This window comes from Cyprinus carpio, chromosome B9 (assembly GCF_018340385.1).
Source record: "Cyprinus carpio isolate SPL01 chromosome B9, ASM1834038v1, whole genome shotgun sequence".
NCBI classification, from domain to species: domain Eukaryota; kingdom Metazoa; phylum Chordata; class Actinopteri; order Cypriniformes; family Cyprinidae; genus Cyprinus; species Cyprinus carpio.
In genome coordinates this window covers 12,603,527-12,626,751 of record NC_056605.1, presented here as the reverse complement: position 1 = coordinate 12,626,751, position 23,225 = coordinate 12,603,527, and the positions used below count along the sequence as shown (strand labels likewise).

The window sequence follows — 23,225 nt, the reverse complement described above, 5'->3', positions numbered from 1 at the left end:
CTGATTCATCTCCTGTGCCTCCTTCATACAAAAGGGAATGAAGGTTAAAGGGATCAACTAACAGACAGTTACACACGAAACTGTCACAAAAAACACTTGATCCAATCATGAATAATTTACCATACGCCTGACTGAGGACTGACTAATGCGTGAGTATAAATGAAACCGCATAAATTTGATCTGTGTAGTTGATAGAGGCCTCTTCCGCAAAATAAATGACTCACTGAGGCACTGGATGCGCCGATGTAAATGAGAATGATGATGCTATTGTTGCAGTATTTGCTCTCAGTCTACGGCTTCACCTCCCTCAGACACTGGCAGTGACGTCATGCATGTAAACGGGGAATGGTGTACATGTGCGTGCACGTCTGTGTGAACGGCTGTTGACAGGATGACAGCGCGTTCTCCGTATGCACGGCAGGGGACGGACTGACTCAAGGCTGTTTCCTATAAACACAGTCAATAACTGAACATGAGTAAACAGACAAGGCATTTAACTGCCTAGTCTTCTATTAGACGCTGACTAAAGGTTGATCACACTTGACGCACAATAACCAGCTTTTTATACAGAGCACATCAGCATCTAAGGTTTGAGTTAAATCTGACATATTGATTACGGCCTAAAAACTGTGACTTAAAGATGGCAATCACATTTCCTGTGTTCCACAAACACTTACGTTAATAGCAGCAATGTCATTCTCATAGGCTTCCCTCAGCTTTCTCATGATCTCCACTTCAGCCCTACAACAGGCCTCGATACTCCCCTTCACTATAATGGTTCTCTCTGGGTTATAAATAGTCAAGTCCTGTAAACTGTGGAAAGAATAAAAAAAGACGAAAAAATTAGGTGAGAGTAAAATCATTGGTACATGTTTTAAGATACATACTACTTTTGTTCTGCACTGTTCCAATTGAGGGTATTTTTAATTAAGTAAGGCAAGGAAAGGTCTTATTATATTTATATTTTGGATATGTTGTGACTAAAATGTTTTTTTTTTTTCTTAATTTTTTATTAATATTATTATTATATTGTGTGCTTGATGTGATCATACTGGTAATAACTAATATTAAAAGGTTTTTAAATTATTACATCAGTCTGAATGGATCAATGTCTTTGCTATTATTATGATTATTATTATATTGTGTGTATGATGTGATCATAATAGTATTGACTAATAGAAAGTGTTAAAATTATTGCATCAGTCTGAATGGATACATATCTTCTGTACTATTATCATTATTATTATTATATTGTGCATGTGATGTGATCATATGGGTTTTGACAGATATTATGATTTTTTTGTAATAATTACAGCCCTCTAAATGGGTCAATATATAATTAATTATTACTATAATTATTAAATGTCAATAGCAAGATGTAAAAGCAACAAAAAGTCCCAAAACTGTTTTGTTTATTTTTAAAATGCTTTTTCTTTATTTTTAATTGATAATTTACAATAATTTATTTTTTTGCTTTTATGTCTGTTCTTGCTGAATGCACAAAGCGAGCACAACACCCACATTCCCAAAATGTTGGGACTCCTACCATTATGGCTTGATTTAACTGAAGCACAGGATAGCAGAGATCTGAGCCACGTCATAGAGAGACATAACACTAATTGTTTGCATTGCATCGCTCTAACTGTATGTTGTTCTTAAACTGAATACCAAGACAAATTGTAGTGCATCCCTGCAGTGATGAGTACAGTCATCCTGAATCAACCTGGAAGTAAGTGGGACTCTGGGTGAAGAGATAGTTATTTGAATTGGTATCGATGAGCATTGGTAAATGAGGATGCTTTTAGAGGGACAGCGATGCAATGACGTCAGGACTCCTGGTTAGGGCTTAATTGGGTGACTCACTTCCTAAGCTATCTGTGTTCCCAGCACACACTTATTTCTGGGAAATACATAAGACCCCCTGTACTCTGATGCTCTGAACCAGATCTCAGCACTTAGCAGCCCAGTACAAGATGTCACATGTTCTGATCACGTTTTGATCAATATTGCCACAGCAAAACACCATATTTCCTATCAAAACAACATCATATATGCCTACATATAGAAGCAGAGGAATATGTTCAGCTGAAGTGTGACAAAACATTACAGATTTTGACACAACAGTGAAACAATTATGAACCCTTGTTTTTACCAGTTGAAAGCCATTAAATGCAACAGACACTTACGAGGAGATGGTAATCTTGGTCTCTGTATCCTCTTCAATCTTCTTCAGGTTCCTGCCCTCCTTCCCGATCAGTCTTCCGACCAGACTGTTGTGGGCCAGGATCTTCAGAGGAATATCCTCAGTTCTACAGAAGCAAGACCACAAGTTGGCCACCACAGAGATGTATTTAAAGAGGTCCCGTGTCTTCAGAAGATTCAGACTTACACCTTCGTGTCATCAGCCTCTTTCTGCATGATGTCCATGATCATGCGGCACGCGGCCGAGCAGCCTTCAGGAGTGGAGTGGATGGAGATCGGCTTCTCTGCCGCTCCCGCGTTCTCCTTACGATGGATGTCCACCCTATCAGGACGGGAACAAGACTATTCAGCAGAGATCAGACAAAGCTTTGTGAAGAGCTGACAATGTTATCAAGCATGTGTTTAAAATCATTGTGAGTTCATGCTTACAGCCAAATTTGATGAATAAATATGACATATTTCCAGGATATTTAGTGTGCAAAATATATGATCTTAGCAACAGATGATCTTAGCAATGATTATTATATATTATAAAAAGTAAGTATTTAATTGAAGCAATTCTATGTACATTACCATTTAAAACATTTAAGCCAATAATTTTTAATTAGCATTTTAATTTAGCACGGATGCATTAAAATGATCAAAAGTGACAGTAAAAACGTTTATAATGTTACAAAATAAATGCCCTTTAGCTCTTTTTGTTTATCAAAGAATCATGAATCACTTTTACCACAAAAATATTAAGCAGCACCACAACTAATTTCAATATAGATAATACTAAGTAATGCTTCTTGTGTCTAATCATGTGACACTGAAGACTGATATAATGATACAATTCAGCTTTACCATCACAGGAATAAATTTCATTTTTAAATTTTTAAAATATATTAAAATAGAAAAAAAATATATATTTGGCAATATTATTGTTGTTATTGTATTTTTATTAAATAATTGCAGCCTTGATGAGCATAAGATCTGTAAAACATAAGATCAAATTCATTAACATTGTTAATAAATAAACTAATAAACCAGCAGTGAGCAATATATTTTTACAGAATTTATTAACATTTGTTAATCTTAGTTCACACTGTATTAACTTTACTATTAACAGATACAATTTTTGATCTTCAAAGCTGTATTAGTAAAAGTTCCGCTTTAAAACTAAGGTAAATGCTGCAGAAGTAATGTTCATTGTTAGTTCATGTTAAATAATGTAGTTAACAAGTGAAACATTATTGTAAATGTTTCCAAAAAATCTTACCAAGCCCAAAGTTTTGAATGGTAGTGTATATCACATTTGTAATTAATACATTTATTATGCAATTAATTATATAGGTAACACTTTAGTATAGGGACCAATTCTCACTATTACCTAATTGCTTATTAGCATGCATATTATTAACAAATTGGCTATTTATTAGTACTTAGAAAGCACATATTCTACATGACCATATTCTACATCCCTAATCCTACCCAATACCTAAACTTAACAACTACCTTACTAACTATTAATAAGCAGCAAATTAGTTTAGCAATGTATTGAGGCGAAAGTCGTAGTTAATGGTTTGTTAATAGTTAGAATTAGACATTAAAATAAATTGTGACCATTAAATAAATAGTAGTTGTATTTATATTAATTCCATTGCAGTGGAAGAACTCTTCTGAATCTTATTAACCACAGATGTCTCTTCATACACTTAAGGATCTCACTCTCTCACTCACTTAGACTGTGTCTGTTTGGTGATGTTTTTGATTGTGAGCCCCTCCTTGCCAATGATGGCTCCAACAAATTGCGTGGGCACCAGCATGCGCAGGGGGAAGTCTTGCTGTTTCTGTCGGTGCGCCAGGGAGCCTGCAGAGGTCCCAGGCTGGGAGTCCTGTTCCCGTGATGTCCTTCCACCCCGACGATTCCGGGTCGCAGGCAGAGGCGGAGCAGCATCCATATCCAAAATATAAGACACTTTAAACGAGTAATCCTCAAAGGTCTGTCCCGTTAACTTCTCAACAGCTCTGAAGACACAGAGGGGGGCAATTATAAGTGGAATACAATGACAGTGTACAGATGGTTTGTTTTGTACTGCTATTTTGTAAATCAAAAAATAAGACAGGGCAGTATGACGGTGTATAACTGGTGACAGTTAAAAATTCAGCAACCATTAGAGGTTCTGTAGAAAAGCATGTATGATAAAGAAAACTTTTGCCATTTATAATGGGACTGATTTATTGAAACATTACATTTTTCAGGGGAGATTAATTCTGATTATATATTATATATATTAATATATTAATGTGACAAAAAAAAATTTAATTACTTGTAGTTACTTGTAATTACTTTACAAATTACAATTTTATGACAGTGTTATATTAATATTATTTATTTACTATTATAGAATTTATAATATTTTGGCTTAGTTTTTTTGTATATTCAGTTTTCATTTAAATTTTATTATTTATACATTTCATATAAGAATAATAAATATTTTTAATAATACTAAAAAGAGCAAAAATAACTACAGTTAAACTTAATGTCTATATATGATTTTGGCCATACTGTCCATCCCCAAAAAAACCTTCATACTCAGATTCTTACATTTTAGCCTCTTCTTTTGTTGAATATGTCACATTCACCACTGCTGTTTCTGTATCAGTGTTAACTGCAAAAAAGAATGAATACAGTTAGAAAAAGGGAGCTCAAACATATTCATAAATGTGAGACTGCATGCTTCTGTATTATGTGCATACAGACAAACAAATGCAGTTTTACACTAGTGCTGTGAAGAGCCTCTTGTGTGTCTCAGTGTCTGCATATAAACTAAGGATTACTGTGCCATGACCAGATGTGTACTTCACAGAACAAGCACAAAACAACCCTGACGTCCGCAGATCAAAGCCCTGTGTATCATCTAAATACACACACAATGAGAGATAGACCTCCACTTGAAGAGTTCATGCAGCTTTACGCATCCAACAGCTAACAAAAGCACCTGCGTACAGATCCGGACCTCTAAAGGTCAAGCTGTATTATACTCCCTGAAGAGTGTGAAATGGGGCTAAATGAAGGTTGTGCCACATTACAAGAATTCCTCTTGGTTCATTTGAATAATTACAGACAGAAGCCACTGCAGAGCCAATGCGCATGTGCATGGCATTTTTAAGAGGAGAGCCTGCCTTTTTATTGATTAGATGGAGTTGTGTGCCTAGAGGACCAGACAGTCTGTCTGGAAGAACAGTGGAAGTTGAGTGGGATGGCTGGGCAGAAATCCAGAGCTTCACACATGAAGAGAACCACAAAGCCTCTCTGTAAGACAGCTCAAGCGATCAATCTCAGAACCAATGAGTGTCACCGATGAAGACACATCACGCAATAATCGCTGAGAAAGAACGACGAGAAGTAGCAATGCCCTCATATGCCATCATATGTGACCCTGGACCACAAAACCAGTCTTAAGTCGCTGGGGTATATTTCTATCAATAGCCAAAAAAAATTGTATGGGTCAAAATTATAAATTTTTCTTTTATGCCAAAAATCATTAGGATATTAAGTAAAGATCATGTTCCATGAAGATATTTTATAAATTTCCTACTGTAAACATATCAAAACTTAATTTCTGATTAGTAATATGGATTGCTAAGAACTTCATTTGGACAACTTTAAAGGCAATTTTCTCACCCTCAGATTCCAGATTTTCAACTGTTGTCCTATCCTAACAAACCATACATCAATGGAAAGCTTATTTATTCAGATTTCAGGTTATGTATACATCTCAATTTTGAAAAATTGACACTTAAGATATAATTATTACTATAGTCTTTGATTTCATTCATTCAGACTGGATTGGGAATTCTGTAGTTTTTGAGACAATAAGCTAAGTTTCCTTCAGCTTGTATTTATGCACGTTCTGACATCAGAAACGAGTGATGGAAGCGTCAAATTTTTAATAAAAATCCTTCAATTCGCAAAATGTTTTGACGCTCACTTGAGGTGGTTTTTGACTAAAAAAGGATTCATGCAAATAATGGGAGACGGAAATGCACAAACACAAAAAGTGTGACTTTGCGCTATGGGATGGGATAACTTCACTAACCAGCGGACCAGTCTCGTTCCATAGCATCTGAAATGGACATTTTTGAAATGCCTGACCAAAGTCTGTCATCAAAGTATTTCTGTACAACTACCTCCCAGAACTGTGTTCCCAAACAGCAGGCATCCACCTCCGAAAACAATGACCGAATTACTTTGTTTCGTCTACCAACTCTGAGGTTCAAGTAATTTATTATATCTAAAAAATTATTATATTCAGTGGCTTCTCCTACTTTTCTTAGTGATTTATAGTCCCAGTTTACCAGAAAGTGACAATTTTGTTGTCTTTGACTCATTGGATAGAAACAGAGCTTATTTTTCAAATGTTTTCTGCAATATTCAAATTTTTTGCCTAATTTTTTCACAACTATGGATGGAAACTCGGGTTAAGGATATGACGTCATTTTAAAATGTCAATTGATCAATGATGTCATTTTTTGTCAGGATCTATAAACTTATTTAAAAAAGGATTCATGCATACAATAGCTTAAATACACCTTTTCTATAAAGAGAATGTTTTTAATGTCATTGTTCATTTCACAACTAAAATTCATTATATTTTTTTAATGGTATAGAGTCGAAAATGTGTCTTATTATAATGAAACAAAAGTAAATTAAAGAAACTTTCAAGAAATTCTTGAAATGAAAAAATGACTAGTAATTATTTTGTAAGTAATTTAGCACAGTCTTTTTTCAATTTCATCAAGGTTAATTTCATCAAGGTTAATTAAGCTGTATCTCCCCAGAACTAGTAATTCAAATAAAAAATGAATGAACAAAATCAATATTGTTAAATGTCACATATATTCAAGGTGTTAGAACAAGACTTTTAATTGATTGTTAAACCACATAACAGTTTTAAAGTCATTTAAACACTTAAAAGTAAACTTGTCTTGGAAATCACAAAAAAACTATATGAAACCAACATAAATACAGTACAATTCTAAATAGTACAATTCTAGGCCCCTTGCACATGTGGTTTACACAATTTTTTTTTAAACTTGTTCCTTTGTTGTTGACTCATTCACATTCTGAATATTACTAATACGTTTACTAAAATGAGAGTGTCTTTGTCTGGATTATGAACAGCTGTTTGTGTCTGATATCAACATACAATTATGGGTCATGTCAAGCACCACCATAACAACATTAATTTAACACACGGATAGAAACATTTTGAGTCACTAAATCAGAAACCCTTCTATCAAATCTCAAGTAGTCGAAGGAGACGCATGTTAATACCAGGTATACACGCAATCTGTCTCAGCTGTGAGTGAGAAAGAGACCGCAGGCGCCTACCTCCCTACACACGTTACAGCTGGAGCCTCGCCACTCTGTCCCACTTCAATCCACACACTGCTCACGTCAGCCCTCTGTCTGTGACTTCCTCTCATTCACACTCTCATGCTCTCTCTCATTTGGGAAAGACAATTACAGAACATCAAAACTGAGACGTCTCCACTGGCAGGATGCGCTGAAGAGATTTAAGCTTGGATAACGTGTGATTTAAATGCACACAGTGTCTCTGTAGTCCACAGTCTGTTAGCAATTTAGACTCATCCACACTACATCACTACATGTGCTGTAAGGCGAAGTCCCCAACAGAAAAGAATCTTAATGGGTTCATAAATAGGTTATTCCCTTATGCCGTAAATATGAAAGTGATTCAGCATCCACCTGATACAAGCTGCAAACATGTTGATTAAAAAAGTATTTGAACATTTTTAGATGGAATTTAGCAATGCTTAAAATGTCAACTATGCAAACAGAAAAAAAAAAAACTTGCAAGTATAAACACTTTAGACTATGGCAACTCCTTTACCTTGTTCCACATTTTCTACAGTACCATACTCTGCTAATAGGCTGTCCAAAACCTGCAATGAGAAGAGAACAATCAGTCACAAACACAAACAGCAAAACATCTCATAAACTGCTTTTAGATTGAATACCAGAAAATAGGAGATGGAAAATAAAATGAATAGTTCACCCTGAAATGAAAATGCCATCATTATACTCACCATTATGCCAATATCAAACCCTGTATGATATTATTTTTCTGTCTAACACAATGTATACATGCACTACCATTTAAAAGTTTGGTGGAAGTTTATATCTCATTTATTTGATTGAAAATGCAGTAAAAACTGTGCTACTGTGAAATTACAATTTAAAATTATGTTTTCTATTTAAAACATTTGATAACACTTTATTTTAGGGTCTCTTTACTAGTTGCTTATTAGCATGCATATTACTAGAATATTAGCCATTTATTAGTACTAATTAAGCACATATTAATGCCTTATTCTACATGACCTTATTCTGCATCCCTAAACCTAGCCAATACCTAAACTACCTTACTAACTATTAATAAGCAGCAAATTAGGAATTTATTGAGGGAAAAGTCATAGTTAATAGTGAATAAAATATAAACCATTCTAAAAAATAACCAAACATGTATTATTCAAATTAATTTAAAAATGTTTTATTTATGTGATGGTAAAGCTGAATTTCAGCAGCCATTATGCCAGACTTTCAGAAGAAATCATTCTAATATGCTAATTAGGTGCTCAAAAAACTTTCTTACAATTATCAGTGTTGAAAGCAGTTAATAGTAGTTTTTTCTCACAATTATTTGATGTATTCAAAAGAATAGCATTTATTTGAAATGGTAATCTTTTGTAACATTAGTATTTTTACCAATTTAATGCTTCCTTGCTACCAAAAATATTAATTTCTTTAATTATAAAAATCTAACTGACCCCAAACTTTTGAACGGTAGTGTAGCTCTCATCATACAACACATCATACATGTCACGTGCCTGTTCATGCTCAGATTCAAAACTGGTGTGCAAATGTCATCAAATCAGCTGCTTTTGTGAGTAGTAATTGCTCATATGGTATGATATTGAATGAACACACCATTTTTCACACAGCGAACCGCTAAACTCAAAAGAGCAATGCAGAATACAGAGGCACAGTGTCCAAATACATGCACAAGTATGTGAGAGCGTGCAAGTGGGCCAGCGCTCACTGTGATGATGTCATCAGGTTTTACAATCTGGTCACCAGGGCTGAACTCTCTCCAGACAGATTCACATGAACTGCAGAGGAAGTGTACTTGTGTGTGTATGGGTGGAGCTTCCCTAACGCACCATGAGTTAAAGAAAGAAGCGCTGCAGCCCAGAGGAGACAGACAGAGTCTTGACCACACACACACACACACACAGTTCTCTCTGCCCAAGCGGTTACATACTCACTTCCCACTGGAGATCAGGAGGAATGTTCCGGATCTGAATCTTCCGACTCCTGCGGACACAGAAAGAAAGTGACAGTGAGACAAAAAAGAAAGTGAAAGGGAGTTGCACAGTGGTATTCAACAAAGGTGCTACAGCGTAAAAACATACAGGCTGCCTCTAGATCAGATCCAACAGAAACTAAAGAAACTGGGACAGAACTAGAACTTGAGTTATCCACTTGTTTTGACATGAGAAACCATAACCACGTTCTTGAAATATTGTGAATATGGTGATTATTTCTAAGTGTTTTTCTCTAAAAACTGTCAAAGACTGTGTCATCTCACAAATCATTAACTAAGACAGAAAAAAAAAATTAATTGAATCAATTCTAATCACTGAATCAATGACTGAAAACACTATAGTCCAGCATAACATCTTTTATATTTCAAAATGTTTTAGTAAAAAAATACTGCTGTTATATTGCTATGTTTCGTGATATTGATATACAGTATATAAACAAAAATTATTGTTGAAATTATTATGAAAATGTGAAAATATTGTTCAATTTTATGTAAAATGTGTGAAAAACATGCCTTTTATTATTTTTATTCTTAGGCTAAAAAGCTGGTTCCTCTGACTGAACCAAAAATTACTTGTATAAACTATTGCAGAGCAAGTATACACATTTTGAAATATCAAATATCAAATATGATATAAGATGCATTAGCCATCTCAAAAATACATTATTGATAACTCTATTGTTAAGGTATTTCTAAACCTAATGGGAAACAAAAACAACATATGCTGTATATAATGGAAAAAAATAAGATATTAACAGCTTCCAATTTCGACCTAATTAAGCCAACAATTAAAAAAAAAAGAAAAGTTTAAAGTTGCCCCTATTGGAGCATTTTTAATATGGTTATTGTACAGTATTTTGATAAATCCATTGCCTTGCTGCCTATGAAGTCCAAAGTCTTTCTGCACCATTCTAAAATTTGCTCAAATCCTTTAAACCAATCACAAGCTCATCGTGTTCACTGCGGGCAACCGTCCAATGCAATGACACATGCTCAGGAGAGAGAGAGAGCGAGAGAGAAAGAAGTGGAGTAGTAAAGGGAAAGCAGTTCTCATTCACTACTTTGCACCAGAGGGATTCGACTGTGTCTGTGATCCTTCATTCGTCAGGTCCGACGCTACCCACCAGCCTGTGAGCATACTGACACCAAAGCCACACAAACCGCTCCACCGCAAGCTGTTAACAACTACATTAAAATGAGTGGAACTGAGCTGGCCAGAGGAAGAGATTTAAAAGAGCAGTGAGAGAGGGAGAGCTAGATCTGCAGAGACACTTTCACTCTCCGTTCATTAGGGCTCTTCTGCAGGTAGACTTTGATAAAAGTAAGACGAATGCAGAGTAAACAGATGGAAAACAGTGCACGCAAGAGGCTTACAAAGATGCGCCAAGCCTTATTTTTCACAATGCCCGACAGGAAGAGATTAAACTCATTCTTTCAGAGTGAACTGAATACACTGTACAGCTTCCCTCACTCATGTCTTTACACATTTTCTCACCCTCTGCCCAGCACACTTTGCAATACTCTACGTTGATTCGAGCGCTCACACGGCTCTGTAAACCGTGACACTTCCTCAAGCCTTCTAACTGCCTCAACCTTAACGCATCCCTTCAGCTTCGGCTAAAACTGTAGCCTGCAAACTTTCAATCCTTATAAGCCTCCTGTTGAGAAGGGGCAATTTGGGATATCCCATTTGAGCATGGCAGTTCAGCTAGCTCAAACCTCCAGCGCTTCATCCTGACCCTCCAATTAGAGGTTCAACTGTAACACCACATCTACAGCGGACATGATCGGCTTCACTTGATAAACTAAATTGCTCTCATTATAATCAATGATACTGTCTGCAGTGGAGGAGTCCATTGTAGCTGGTTGTGACACAACTTGAGTTGACAGACATGTCATTTGTAGTTCTGATGCACCTGTAGTACTACTCCAGCCAAGCTATTATCCCAGTCTACAAATAAACAGCTTTTACTTGCAGACACTGTATTTTTATTTTTATTTGCCATGAATTGAATTTTACAATTTTACATTGTTTCTGTTCTATTCATTTAAATAATCTTTTTACAAATCATATGTACGATACAATTCAAAGGTTTAGGTCAGTACAATTTTTATTTGATTCAGCAAGGATGCATGAAATTAATCACACATTACAGTAAGGACATTTATAATATTACAAAAGATTTATATTTCAAGTAAATGTTTTCTAGTGATCAAAGATTCTCAGAAAAAGTATCAGTTTCCACAAAAACATTAAGCAGCAAAACGGTTTTTATCATTGATAATAGGGCTGGGCGATATGGCCTAAAAAAAAAATCCCCGATTTTTTAACAAAAAATCCGATTTACGATTTAAATCGATTTTTTTTCTCCCTACTTAAAATCAATATTTAGATGACAAAGAAATTGTTCAAAACAAGTTTTAACTTATTGTTTTGATTTTACCTTCTGGGATTTGATCTGGATTCCCCGTTCAGGTTAAAATTGCAATCAGAAAACAACAAGCCAAAAAGACAAGATGGCAGGTCCTGCCATTGTAAACCGTGGAAAACGTTACATAAAATAAAATGTAACATAACATTCTTATCATGCTGGATACAGTCTGTAAGACTGTCAAAGGTCTTTACTATTTATAAATTTTTTTCATGGGAGTCGCACTGATAGGGCAGAGTCAATCAGAGAGCCACTTTTACCGCAAAGCAAAAAAAACCAAATCTAGTCACAAAAAGCATGTCTTTTTATCAATCTGTCATCCCTGATATGCAATGCAATGCAATACAAAAGGGGCTATCATTCTTTATGATTTACCAGTCAAATTTGTAACTGAGACAAGATGATTAAAAAAAAAAAAAAAAAAAAAAGCAGTATTACCTTAATGTTGGAAAGATTATACTAGCCCATCATGCATCTAACCATCCATGTGCACACTCTGTGTTAAGAGCTGTTAAGATTAAAACTGCCAACTCCGCAGTGAGTCAGTGTCATGGACGCAGGACAGAGAAAGTGTAAATATATTTTCTAGTCTATATCTCCATCTTGTTGTAAATAGAGCAGACAGTGTCTAACTGTGTCTACACCGTTAGATAACAAGAATAACAACGGCAGCTATTTTCATGAAAATCAAATACACTTCTTCAGCTTTTGAATTTTAGGTAGGCTATGTTTACTAAGGTTAGATTAATATATTAAATACATTTTAATTAGCCTAATACAATTAATAAAATTAAGAAGAATGTAATAATTTCGTTTTGAAAAATTGTCATTTATCTGCATGCATAATTTTAGACAATTATCCAAGAATTTCGTTACAAACTGTAAACATTAGGCCTGCTAGAGACATTTTATGTCGGAGCGGGATCTGAGCGGGAATTGGTTTATGGCGAGGGTGAGCGGAATATTAACGGGGCGCTTGCTTGGTGCGGCTGAGCGACTGAGTGGAGCGCACGTCCATACAGCAGGAAACGTAGCGGAGCTTCACACCAAACTCTGATCAATTTCCGGCTAATTGGGCTTAAGCCCCGAATGTTTTGTCAAAAGCCCCGAATCTTTTTTAAAATAACTTTATCTTTGTTTCATTTCCTCTCAATCTTTCAGACTGGGGCGGCAAAAAATGAAACAAAAGCTCTATTACCGTGCGTGGTGGCGAACGGTAATGCATCGCGCATCACTCAGCTTGTATGCCAACTGCCAATAAAAACTAACGAAGAAGAATATAAATCTTCTTCTTCGTCGTTGTCATGGGGGCTGGCAGGCTTTTTTATTTCACCGGCGTCGTAGCGAGCTCACTGGATAACCGGCTGAAATGAACATTATGGACATAACAACATTTTTTAAAAGGATCACTAACAGTAAACCTCACCGGCCGGAGAGAGATTCAGAAGCAGCGTCAGAGGAACCGTGGACAAGTATTAAACGATTAACCCCCCCCCACCCAAAAAAAAAAAAAACCTAAACACACAGCTTGTATCAAATGCTTAAGCCCATTCTGAACTACGGGAGCCCTGAATGGAGCGCCGGCGGATGTTAAAAAGAAAACCGATTTTCATTCAAACAAATCGATGTAAACTACACATTCGAGTTAATCGATAAAATCGATTTATCGCCCAGCCCTAATTGATAATAGTAAGAAATGTTTCTTGAGCACTAATTCATCATATTCAAATGATTTTTGAAGCATCATGTGTCAATGAAGACTGGAGTAATAATGCTGAGAATTCAGCTTTGACATCACAGGAATAAATTACAAATATATACAAACAGAAAATAGTTATATATCAAATAGTCCGAATATTTCACAATAGTTTTTTTTTTATTATTGACTTGCTAACAGTAAGCTAACGGTAAGCATAAGAGACGTCTTTCAAACACATTAAAAAATCTTACTGACTGCAAACTTTTGAACAGTAGTGTATACTAAGGATACAGCAATATTAAAAAATTCTGTTCCAATACTGATAATTATTTTCACATTAGGGTAGAATTTCAACACTAAAAAGAAACATTTTAAATGCTAAAGTGAATTTAGGCACCACAACATCGGCAGCGCAAACCGTCATTTGGCGTTAAAAAACTACTGACAGGATTTAATAAAGATGCACACTGGGAAATTTGTGCTGAAAAGACCTGAACACCGTTATTTTTGTGACTCACCTTTTTGAATATGCATTTGTAGCAGTTTCTCTTTCGATCTGAAAATTTATGGGAGGAGAGTATTTAAATGAAATCACACAACGCAATTTACTTAGATTTGCACTCATTAATTCACGGGTATTTGCGGCGTTATTTAATGCCCAAAAAGACAGTGTCTTTAAGCAGTCAGTAATTTGTGCTGCTCTTGGTAGATTGCGCTGGTCATTGTGAAAATGACATGTTGTGTCTGTGTTCTTTAATGTGCACCTTGTCAGTAAATCACCAGCAGAATTTTCCCCTCCCATCGGCACTTTTATGGAATAGCGCTCTCACGCTAATTTGCCCTGTTTAGTAAATCTGACTCTAAATAAGCATATGATTTAAATGGTGGTAAAGCTGATGCGAATATAACTATATGGGGAAATGACAAGGCAATTAAACAAAGGCTGATGCTGATAAAAAAAGGGGGGGGATCTCCTTAACCACCACCAGTGTGCAGCATCCAACTGGATGATGCGACAGCAACGCCCACCACACACCAGCTTATTGGTGGAGAGGTGACAGAGTGATGAAGCCAATCAGCGGATATGGGGATGGTTAGGAGTCCATGATGGTCAGAGGCCAATGGGCGAATTTTGGCCAGGATGCCAGGGTTACACCCCTACTCTTTTTCGAAAGACATCCTGGGATTTTTAATGACACAGAGGGTCAAGACCTCAGTTTAACATCTCACCCAAAGTTAATTACATTTACGCATTTAGCAGACGCTTTTATCCAAAGCAACTTACAGTGCATTCAGGCTAACATTTTTTTTTTTTTTTTACCTAACATGTGTTCCCTGGGAATCGAACCCACAACCTTTTGCGCTGCCAGCGCAATGCTGTACCACTGAGCCACAGGAATACAGGAACACAGTATAGTGTCCCCATCACTACACTGGGGCGTTAGGACCCACACAGACCACAGGGTGAGCACCCCCTGCTGACCTCACTAACACCTCTTCCAGCAGCAACCTAGTTTTCCCATTAGGTCTCTCATCCAGGTACTGACCAGGCTCAACCCTCATTAACTTCAGTGGGTGACCAGTCTTGGGCTGCAGGGTGATATGGTACTATGATAGAGTACTACGTACTTGCATCCAAAAATAAGTACAATGTACTTATTGTGTTCATACTATATTGCAAAACATTTTTGCTGCTATTGAGGTGGGATATGGGTAAGATTAGGGACAGGTTTGTGGTATGATTAGGTTAAGGGTGGGCTCAGGTGTAAGGGATGATGGGTCAATAGTGTAATTATATCTAAATACAGAAACTAATAACAGATGTAATTACATATAAGTACAAGTTAAAAAATGTATGTGCACACTTAGTGCATCGTACCAAATGATTTATTTATATGTAAGTACATGGTAGCTAAGGCCACTTAATATAAAGTGGGACCTTTTATTTTTATTGTCAGTGGTCACCCCTTCTACAAAACTTGTGAAGGTTGGATCACTGAATCACAGGAAAGGAGAGGCTAGCAGCAGCGGTTCGTTTCTCCATCATGCCTTGTGTTGAGGTTCAAGTGCCGACGACACAACAAGTGGACGTCTTCTTTTCTCTGTCTGCTCACTCTCTCCCTCTAACCACCATAACCATCCGTGTTCTTTCCTTCTCTTCTCCTCCTCCATCTCTCCATCTCTCCTCCACCCTGCTGGGGTGGAAAAAGTGACAGTGCTCTCCACAATCCTTCAGGGGCTCCTCATTTTCAGCATGCCTGTGGCAGCACTGGATTACTGAGCCCTTCCTGGACGTGCACAGGCTCAGACGCACACGCCCTGCCCATCACAGGAGGATCCTGGTAAACCTCAGCAGCATAAGCATCTCTCTGCCTTTCTTCACATTCATAAATGACATGCATAAAAGTAGAGCCCAGTGATATATCGTTTTGCTGATATTATGAGCCGATATTATGAGCCTGTCACCGATATAACGCCACAGAGATTTGACATAACAAGTATCAATACAGCTGGCCCTGTATCTATAGTGTGGCACATGTGCAGCAGTGGACCGCACTTAATTTAAATACAAGAATACCGTTTAAATGGAAAGGAAAAGTGTGAGGTTTCTAAAAAATAAAGAATAGAGCATAATATATGGGCTACAACTAGGTTTCATCTAGCCACAGAGGAACACAATCGGGGTTGCCTGATATATTCCCACTTCCCACTTGAACGATACTAAAATATCTGCTAAGTGTATTACTTATTTTTGTCAACCTGGCAACCACGTCCACCCCCACTCTATAAACTCGCTATAAATCCGAAAACACCATTAAAACACCAGTAAACCTACATCCACTTCAATATTCTATAACAGAGAAGTGTAATTCATCAAGTGTATATTTATACGAGAGAGAGAGAGAGAGAGAGAGAGAGAGAGAGAGAGAGAGAGAGAGAGAGAGAGAGAGAGAGAGGCTGTGTATGTATGAATTACCACTGTTTTCCCACGTTTCTCTATTTACATTGAAGCTCCTTGTTGGGAAAAAATAATGTAGCTCGTGAGCTTTTTATCTATTTTATTGATAAAAAAGCGGGGCAGCACTAAAAAGTTTGTGTTGCTGAATATATGTGTGCACGAGCAACGTCATCTGTGTGAGTGAATCAGCTTGTGTGTGAGCTACAGTGAAGACAGCGCATTAGTTTAGAACTTTTCTAATTATTATTATTTATTTATTTTAATGTAGAAAGCATGTTAATTTGTGCAATGATAACCTACCAGCAATGTAAAAATTATTTTTAAATATATTAGTATGAGTATGTTACAATATAAATTTATTAATGTAAAGGTTAACTGTCTGCTCTGTCAATAGTTAGAAATAAGGGTTGCTCTAATTGATCGGCTACCGATCACAATCGGCCGATAACTGATTTGGGATGATTGATCAGCGCTCTCTAAAAAGGCCAATGTCATAAAACCGATCTCAAGCTGATGTGCCTGCAGTGAAAGGTTTGGCACGACATGCAGCGACACCGTCTCAGTTTCTGTCTGGCGCAGGTGAAATAATTATAATGTTATATTTCTTCATTAAATAACTTACAAAGTAATTTGAAAACCTTGTGTGAGATGTAACTTCACAAACAGCTTCAAATCACCACACATCGTGTCTGTCTATAAGCAAGCTGCACAGTTGACACAGGAACTGTCACTTGCACAATCGAGGCAGTGTCACATCATCACTAAAGTTTATAAATTTAATTACTTTTTAATTCTTGCCCGTGTTTAACCATTCAGGGCTTGTGCGCTCTCCTGGAGTCCGTGAGCTCATGCTCACTCGCAGCGCGCACGCCAGGTTCACATTACTCCGTTTGCAGTGCGCACGCCTTCATATTTTTTTCCCGCACTTATGTTAACGGATTGTTAGTGGAAAGCGTTCACACTGCACACACGGTTGCGGTCCGGGAGCGCGTCTGCAGTAGTGTAGAGATCGTTTCCACACCGAGTCTATTGCAGCGCTGCAAGCACTGAATTAAAGTAACAGCGCATTGTTTTCATTAAATATAAACATGGATTGACATGAAAATGTAGTAATTACACCATACATGCATATTATTAAAGTCTACTATGTTTCACAGTCAACACACATGGCTTTTTGGCTAGGTTTGAAGGGAAAGAGCACTTTTAGATAAACAAGGCAATAAGATGACACTCTTGGAGGAAGAAAAACATAGTTCTTTATGAACGGCAGGATTGTTTGTAATAAATATTAAAAAAAAAAGGAAAGGCAGTAGAGCTGACTATTTCTGTCAATGGTAAGTTTATGATAATGTTAGAAAAGTAGTTTAAATGTTTTGCCACTTGCTTGAGCAAATGAATACATAAATCTAGAAGTAAATGCAAAAGTAAAAGTATTGTTGCTTATATTTATTGTTTAAACATGTCTGTTAAAGTTTGTATTACTGTACTGTGTAAAAAAAAAAAATTGCAATGCTGAAAAAGCATTTTTACCGATGATGTTTGGATTTGAAATCAAAAAAATGGATAAATGTCGTGCTTGTGCCTTTGTGATAAACATCCACGGATCAGTAGCGGACTCTTCTGTGAAAGCACAGTCCGTGCTGCTTCCCCTCTCACAAGAGTCACCTAAGAGGGGAATTATCCCATTTTCAAAAATGAAATTCAGGCCCTGAATAAATTTCTTAAAATCCTGATTGGAGTATCAATATATATAGCTATAAATGATAAATAGAAGCCTTTAAAAAGATTGGTATCGGTGATCGGATTGGCAGATACTGCTTTCAGTGATCGGCGATCGATGATCGGCCTCAATGATCCTGATTGGAGCACCCCTAGTTAGAAATGGCCCTATAGTATGCAGAGTTTAATAAACAGCTGTTTTACTAAATTCTGTTGAGGTGAAATTCGGTGCAGTCCTGTATTGTGATACGTATCATATCGTGACTTTGCTGGTGATACACAACCCTAGTAAAAATTTATTTATTTTTTTAAATCACAAACTGTAATAACAAATGTATTTTTTACATATTTTAATATCTGCTATACATTTAAAACTTATTCAAATATACCAAATACAAACTCAGTTTAAGCTGCGACCAATTTTAGTTAGTTGTATTTATTTATTTTTTTAAATAGTACAGATTTCCAACCCATTTATCTGCCAATACAATGAATATAATATTTTCAGTTTATTGGTATCGGCCACAACTATTACATTCATAAAATAAACATTGAAAAGGTGTAGGCCTATTTACTGTACACAAAATCACACTAGGAAACATGCACAGAGAAGCAAAACTTAAATTTTGCATTTGTCCCAACTCACGCACATAAATAATGCCATAAATGAGCTCACACACAAACACTGAGGCAGATTCTGGATCTCTGAGGATCAATTTATGATGTGCCATCAGGAGGGGGCAGGTTTATTAGCTTGTTATTTTCGAAACTCTTCAGTGAGTATTTGTTTATATTTATGTGTAATGGAGCAAACCCAATGCCTTTTGAAACCAGTCTCACAGACCCCTTCACCCCAGTCCAAAACCACCAGCACTAGAAGATGCAGGCTGAATGCACTGCTTACCGTATGTTTGTTGAACGTAACCAAGCTGTCTGCTGCTGGTTTAGAAAAGGGTGCCAGACAACTAAATAAAAAAACATGCTTCTCAATTTCTGCCTTTGAATATCTGAGGGTGGCCACGTTCATTTGAAAAGCTAATATTTACAGCAGCCAGCTGCAGCGAGCAAGCTAGAAAACCATGTCGGCGCACACCCTCACATACAGATCCTCACATACGCGTGGATGGTGCGAAGGAACGTTCACCGTGCAGCAGACGGGTCAGAATAGGACCATTCACCTTGGGCCAGGACCTCTCAGACCTGCTAACGACCACCATCTGATCATCCCTGTCAGCCAGACGAAATGTTATTCACCATACATAAATCACCCAGCCTCAACGCAGGCACGTGAGCAGGGGCGGCTTACTGGGCATCACACGTGTGCTGACAGAGAACAAACCTTCGGCCTTTCCTCATTGGAGGATGAGAAAGAGGTGGACCTCACTGCTCTCTAATCCTCTGGCTGTGGACACAAAGAAAGGAAGTGGACTCTTATCTGGATCCATGCATAGGAAATGAGAACAGATCAGCAATCAAAAAACGACTAACACTTGGTATGAATGTCTTGTGATGAATTAAAAAGGTTCTTGATCAGCATGACCTCCATCTGCTCCTGAGACATATACATTGAAGCTTAAATACTACATGTTCCTTAGAAGGAGCAAGGTGTGGCTGGTTGGGACGCTCCCATTAACCCCTCCCATTTGAACCTTAGTGTAAATATATAATAAAGACCTTTGGTACCATAATAATCATCTTTAATCCTCATGCTGACCAGACAATGGGCACAAACGGCAATAAGAAAGCAGCTTTACCAACAAAATGGCCGTTTATTGGGTTGATGATATCAATTACTTAATCAATACTCATTTTGAGAACCAATTTGTCTTAGCTTTCAAATTCCGTCAATTTTATCATGCAACTTAAAAAGTACACATTGTTTTGATGCTTTTAATGTGGTGTGACAGTTCACTGTAGCCGCCTCAGTTAAAGCAACAGCACATAAGAATGATCATCTCTTTCTCCATCTTTACTACTAGTTAAAGTATAAAATAAACATGACTGAACATCAGAAGGTGTGTTGAAACAAACAGTACAACTTAAATGTATAATTTCTTATGTAATCATTTATCAGACGTCAATAAAACAGCTTGTAAACAATGTCACATAATTCTACATTTTCCTCAGGAAAACCATTCAATGTTTACAGATCAACAGTAAGCTAGAAAAATAACTATATTTTGCTAAATATAAAACATGCTGTTCATAATATTTTTACTTAACCTTTTAGTGATGTCTTATTTAATGAATGTTTAAATCCGTCATGAAATCAAGTTTTTATATCAGCCACTGATAGACTATAGATACAATCACATTATTAAAAAGTAGATATAAACTGCCTCATGTGCAAATCAGATGTATACAAAACATGTTTTTATGTTTAAAAGCATAAATAATTGTAGTGCTGGGCGGTATACCGGTTTACACCGAAAACCGGTGTATATTTTTGTTACGATGTTAATTTTAATATACCGCCATACTGATGTATTTAATTACTCAACGTTCAGAACATTATGTTGCGCCGCGGCACACTGTTTCAGACGGACCCTTTACAATGTCTCACTTCAAAACACCAACAACTCCAAACACAGGGGGCAAGGAAGTCGACCGGAAGTTGAAGTCGGCTGCGTGCCGCCATCTTGTAGCAGAACTTCACTTGCGTTAGCATCCCATTGACTCCCATTCATTTTTGCGTCACTTTGACAGCGAATAACTTTACATCTGAGGCGTTTAAAGACTCCATTTGTCCATTATTTATTTCTAAAGATACACGACAATGTATAAAGGGCTCCATTACCTTCTATGTTACATTATGGCCCCGTAGAAACAGTTTTTGTAAAAATAGGCTAACGATTGCGTCATAACCACTCGACTCTCTGTCGCACAGTAGAGAAATTACCGTACAGACAGGAGGAGAAGCTCGCAGGCAATCGGGGAGACGTCAAGAGATATGGCGTACTGGCGTTACATTTTAAAATACTATACAAAATAATTAATCAGAATACTTACTCCTGCTCACTCAGGCCAAAGAACTCCCCGCTCAAACTCGCCGTCTCTGCAAGATTAACGATGGCAGTTTGCACGCACAGCTACTAGAAGGTTTACATCTGTCAGACAGGTTGCTGACGTCATCAAGCTTAGTTTGAGTCTGCGCGTCAGAAACGGAAGTTCTAAAAATCGCTAAAAACGGGCTTCACTTGTCTCAATTGAGTTCCAATGGGGTTGCTGTGTCCATTTCTTTTACTGTCTATGGGTAAACACAGTAGTGCTCTGGTGTTACGTTATAACGCCTGTTTCACACATACTCCGTCTGCAGTGCGTATGCATTGCGTATTTTTTTTACGCACCCATGTTAACGGATTCCAGCGTTCATACTGCACGAGGTTGCGGTCCGTCAGTGCGTTCAAGGAGCGGTGCGTCTGCAGCAGTGCAGCGAACGTTTATGTACCGAGTCTATTTTTGCTGTGCTGCAGGCGCTGAATTAAAGTGAAAGCGCATTGTTCATGGTAAAAAATGAACATGGATTGACACGGAAATGCAGTCATTTCACAATAAATGAATACTAATTAAAGCTGTTTCACACGCAACACATGGGTTTTTGGCTAGGTTTAAAACAAGAAAAAGTGCACTTTTAGATAAACAAGGAAAACAATATATATATTCACTTTTATGGAGGCAGAAAAACAAAGTTCATTAAGACCCGTGGGATTGCTTGTGATAAAGATTTAAATGCAAAAGGCACGAGACTGTTTCTGTCTGTGGTGTTTTAATTTTAAATATTATAACAAGAAAAGTAGGCTAATTATTGTGTTTAAAAGTTTTGCTGCTTGCTTGAGCAGCTTATAATACAAACCTAGAAGTAAAATGCATGAATAATGCGTTGTTTATATTTATTGAGTTTAAACTGTCTATAACTATGAAAGATTGTTACTGTTCTGTGATTGTAGACTCACAATGCTGAGAAAAAAAAAAAAATATATATATATATATATATATATATATATGTGTGTGTGTGTGTGTGTGTGTGTGTGTTTACATGATATGAAATCAAAATAATGAACAAATGTTGTGTTTGTGGACTAAACAGCCGCGGATCAGTAGCGGACTGCAAACGCGTCCCACTGCAGACGGAGTATGTGTGAAACAGCGTTACAGGGAAGATGGATGCTGCAGCAGAACTAGTAGAACATGACACAGAAGAACTTGTGCCAAAAAGAGGAGCCTGTTCTGTTGTTTGGCGGGTTTTTGGTTTCCAAAAATCCGACGTCGACCAAACAACCATTTTATGCAAGTGCTGTCGGGCTAAAAGCACGTCTTGGAATATCAACCAGCAGAAAATACATTGTACACCTGATTATGCATGAAAAAAAAAAAAAAAAGTCATAAACCGGGAAACCGGCATAATTTAGAAAAAAACCGTGATATAAATTTTTGGTCAAACCGCCCAGCACTAAATATTTGTGTTTTAACAGTTTATACTCTGTTGATAATTTGAACCTTTAGGGCCAGATTTACCAAATTAGCGTGAGAGTGCAATTCCAAAACAGCGCTGATGGGTGAGGAAATTTCTGCAGGTGATTTACTGACAAATTAAACAAATTAAAGAACACAGACGCAACATCTCATTTACATATCGACCAACACAATATACCAAGCACAGCGCAAATTAGTGCAGTTTACCAGTAATTTGACAAGCACAAATGCATTGACGCGAGTACCAATGCCAATGCGTGTAATACTCTCCTCCCATAAATTTTGCATCTGAAAGGGAAAATCCTACAAATGCATATTCTATAAGGTCAGGCACAAAAATAACT

The 23,225-nt window shown here is 37.0% G+C and overlaps 1 protein-coding gene across 4 annotated transcripts in view; it reads right to left on the bottom strand.

The window, feature by feature from the left end:
• The window catches only part of igf2bp2a (insulin-like growth factor 2 mRNA binding protein 2a), a 62,878-nt gene that overhangs the window by 12,726 nt on the left and 26,927 nt on the right, over nucleotides 1-23,225 (bottom strand). For all 4 annotated transcript variants that reach the window (XM_042731018.1, XM_042731017.1, XM_042731020.1 and 1 more), the window contains exons 3-9: nucleotides 9,541-9,589; nucleotides 8,106-8,157; nucleotides 4,793-4,856; nucleotides 3,925-4,212; nucleotides 2,390-2,524; nucleotides 2,187-2,309; nucleotides 678-813 (exon numbers count right to left, since the gene is read on the bottom strand). In XM_042731018.1, the coding sequence (XP_042586952.1) occupies nucleotides 678-813; nucleotides 2,187-2,309; nucleotides 2,390-2,524; nucleotides 3,925-4,212; nucleotides 4,793-4,856; nucleotides 8,106-8,157; nucleotides 9,541-9,589 (847 nt within the window). The remainder of the gene's footprint in view (nucleotides 1-677; nucleotides 814-2,186; nucleotides 2,310-2,389; nucleotides 2,525-3,924; nucleotides 4,213-4,792; nucleotides 4,857-8,105; nucleotides 8,158-9,540; nucleotides 9,590-23,225) is intronic.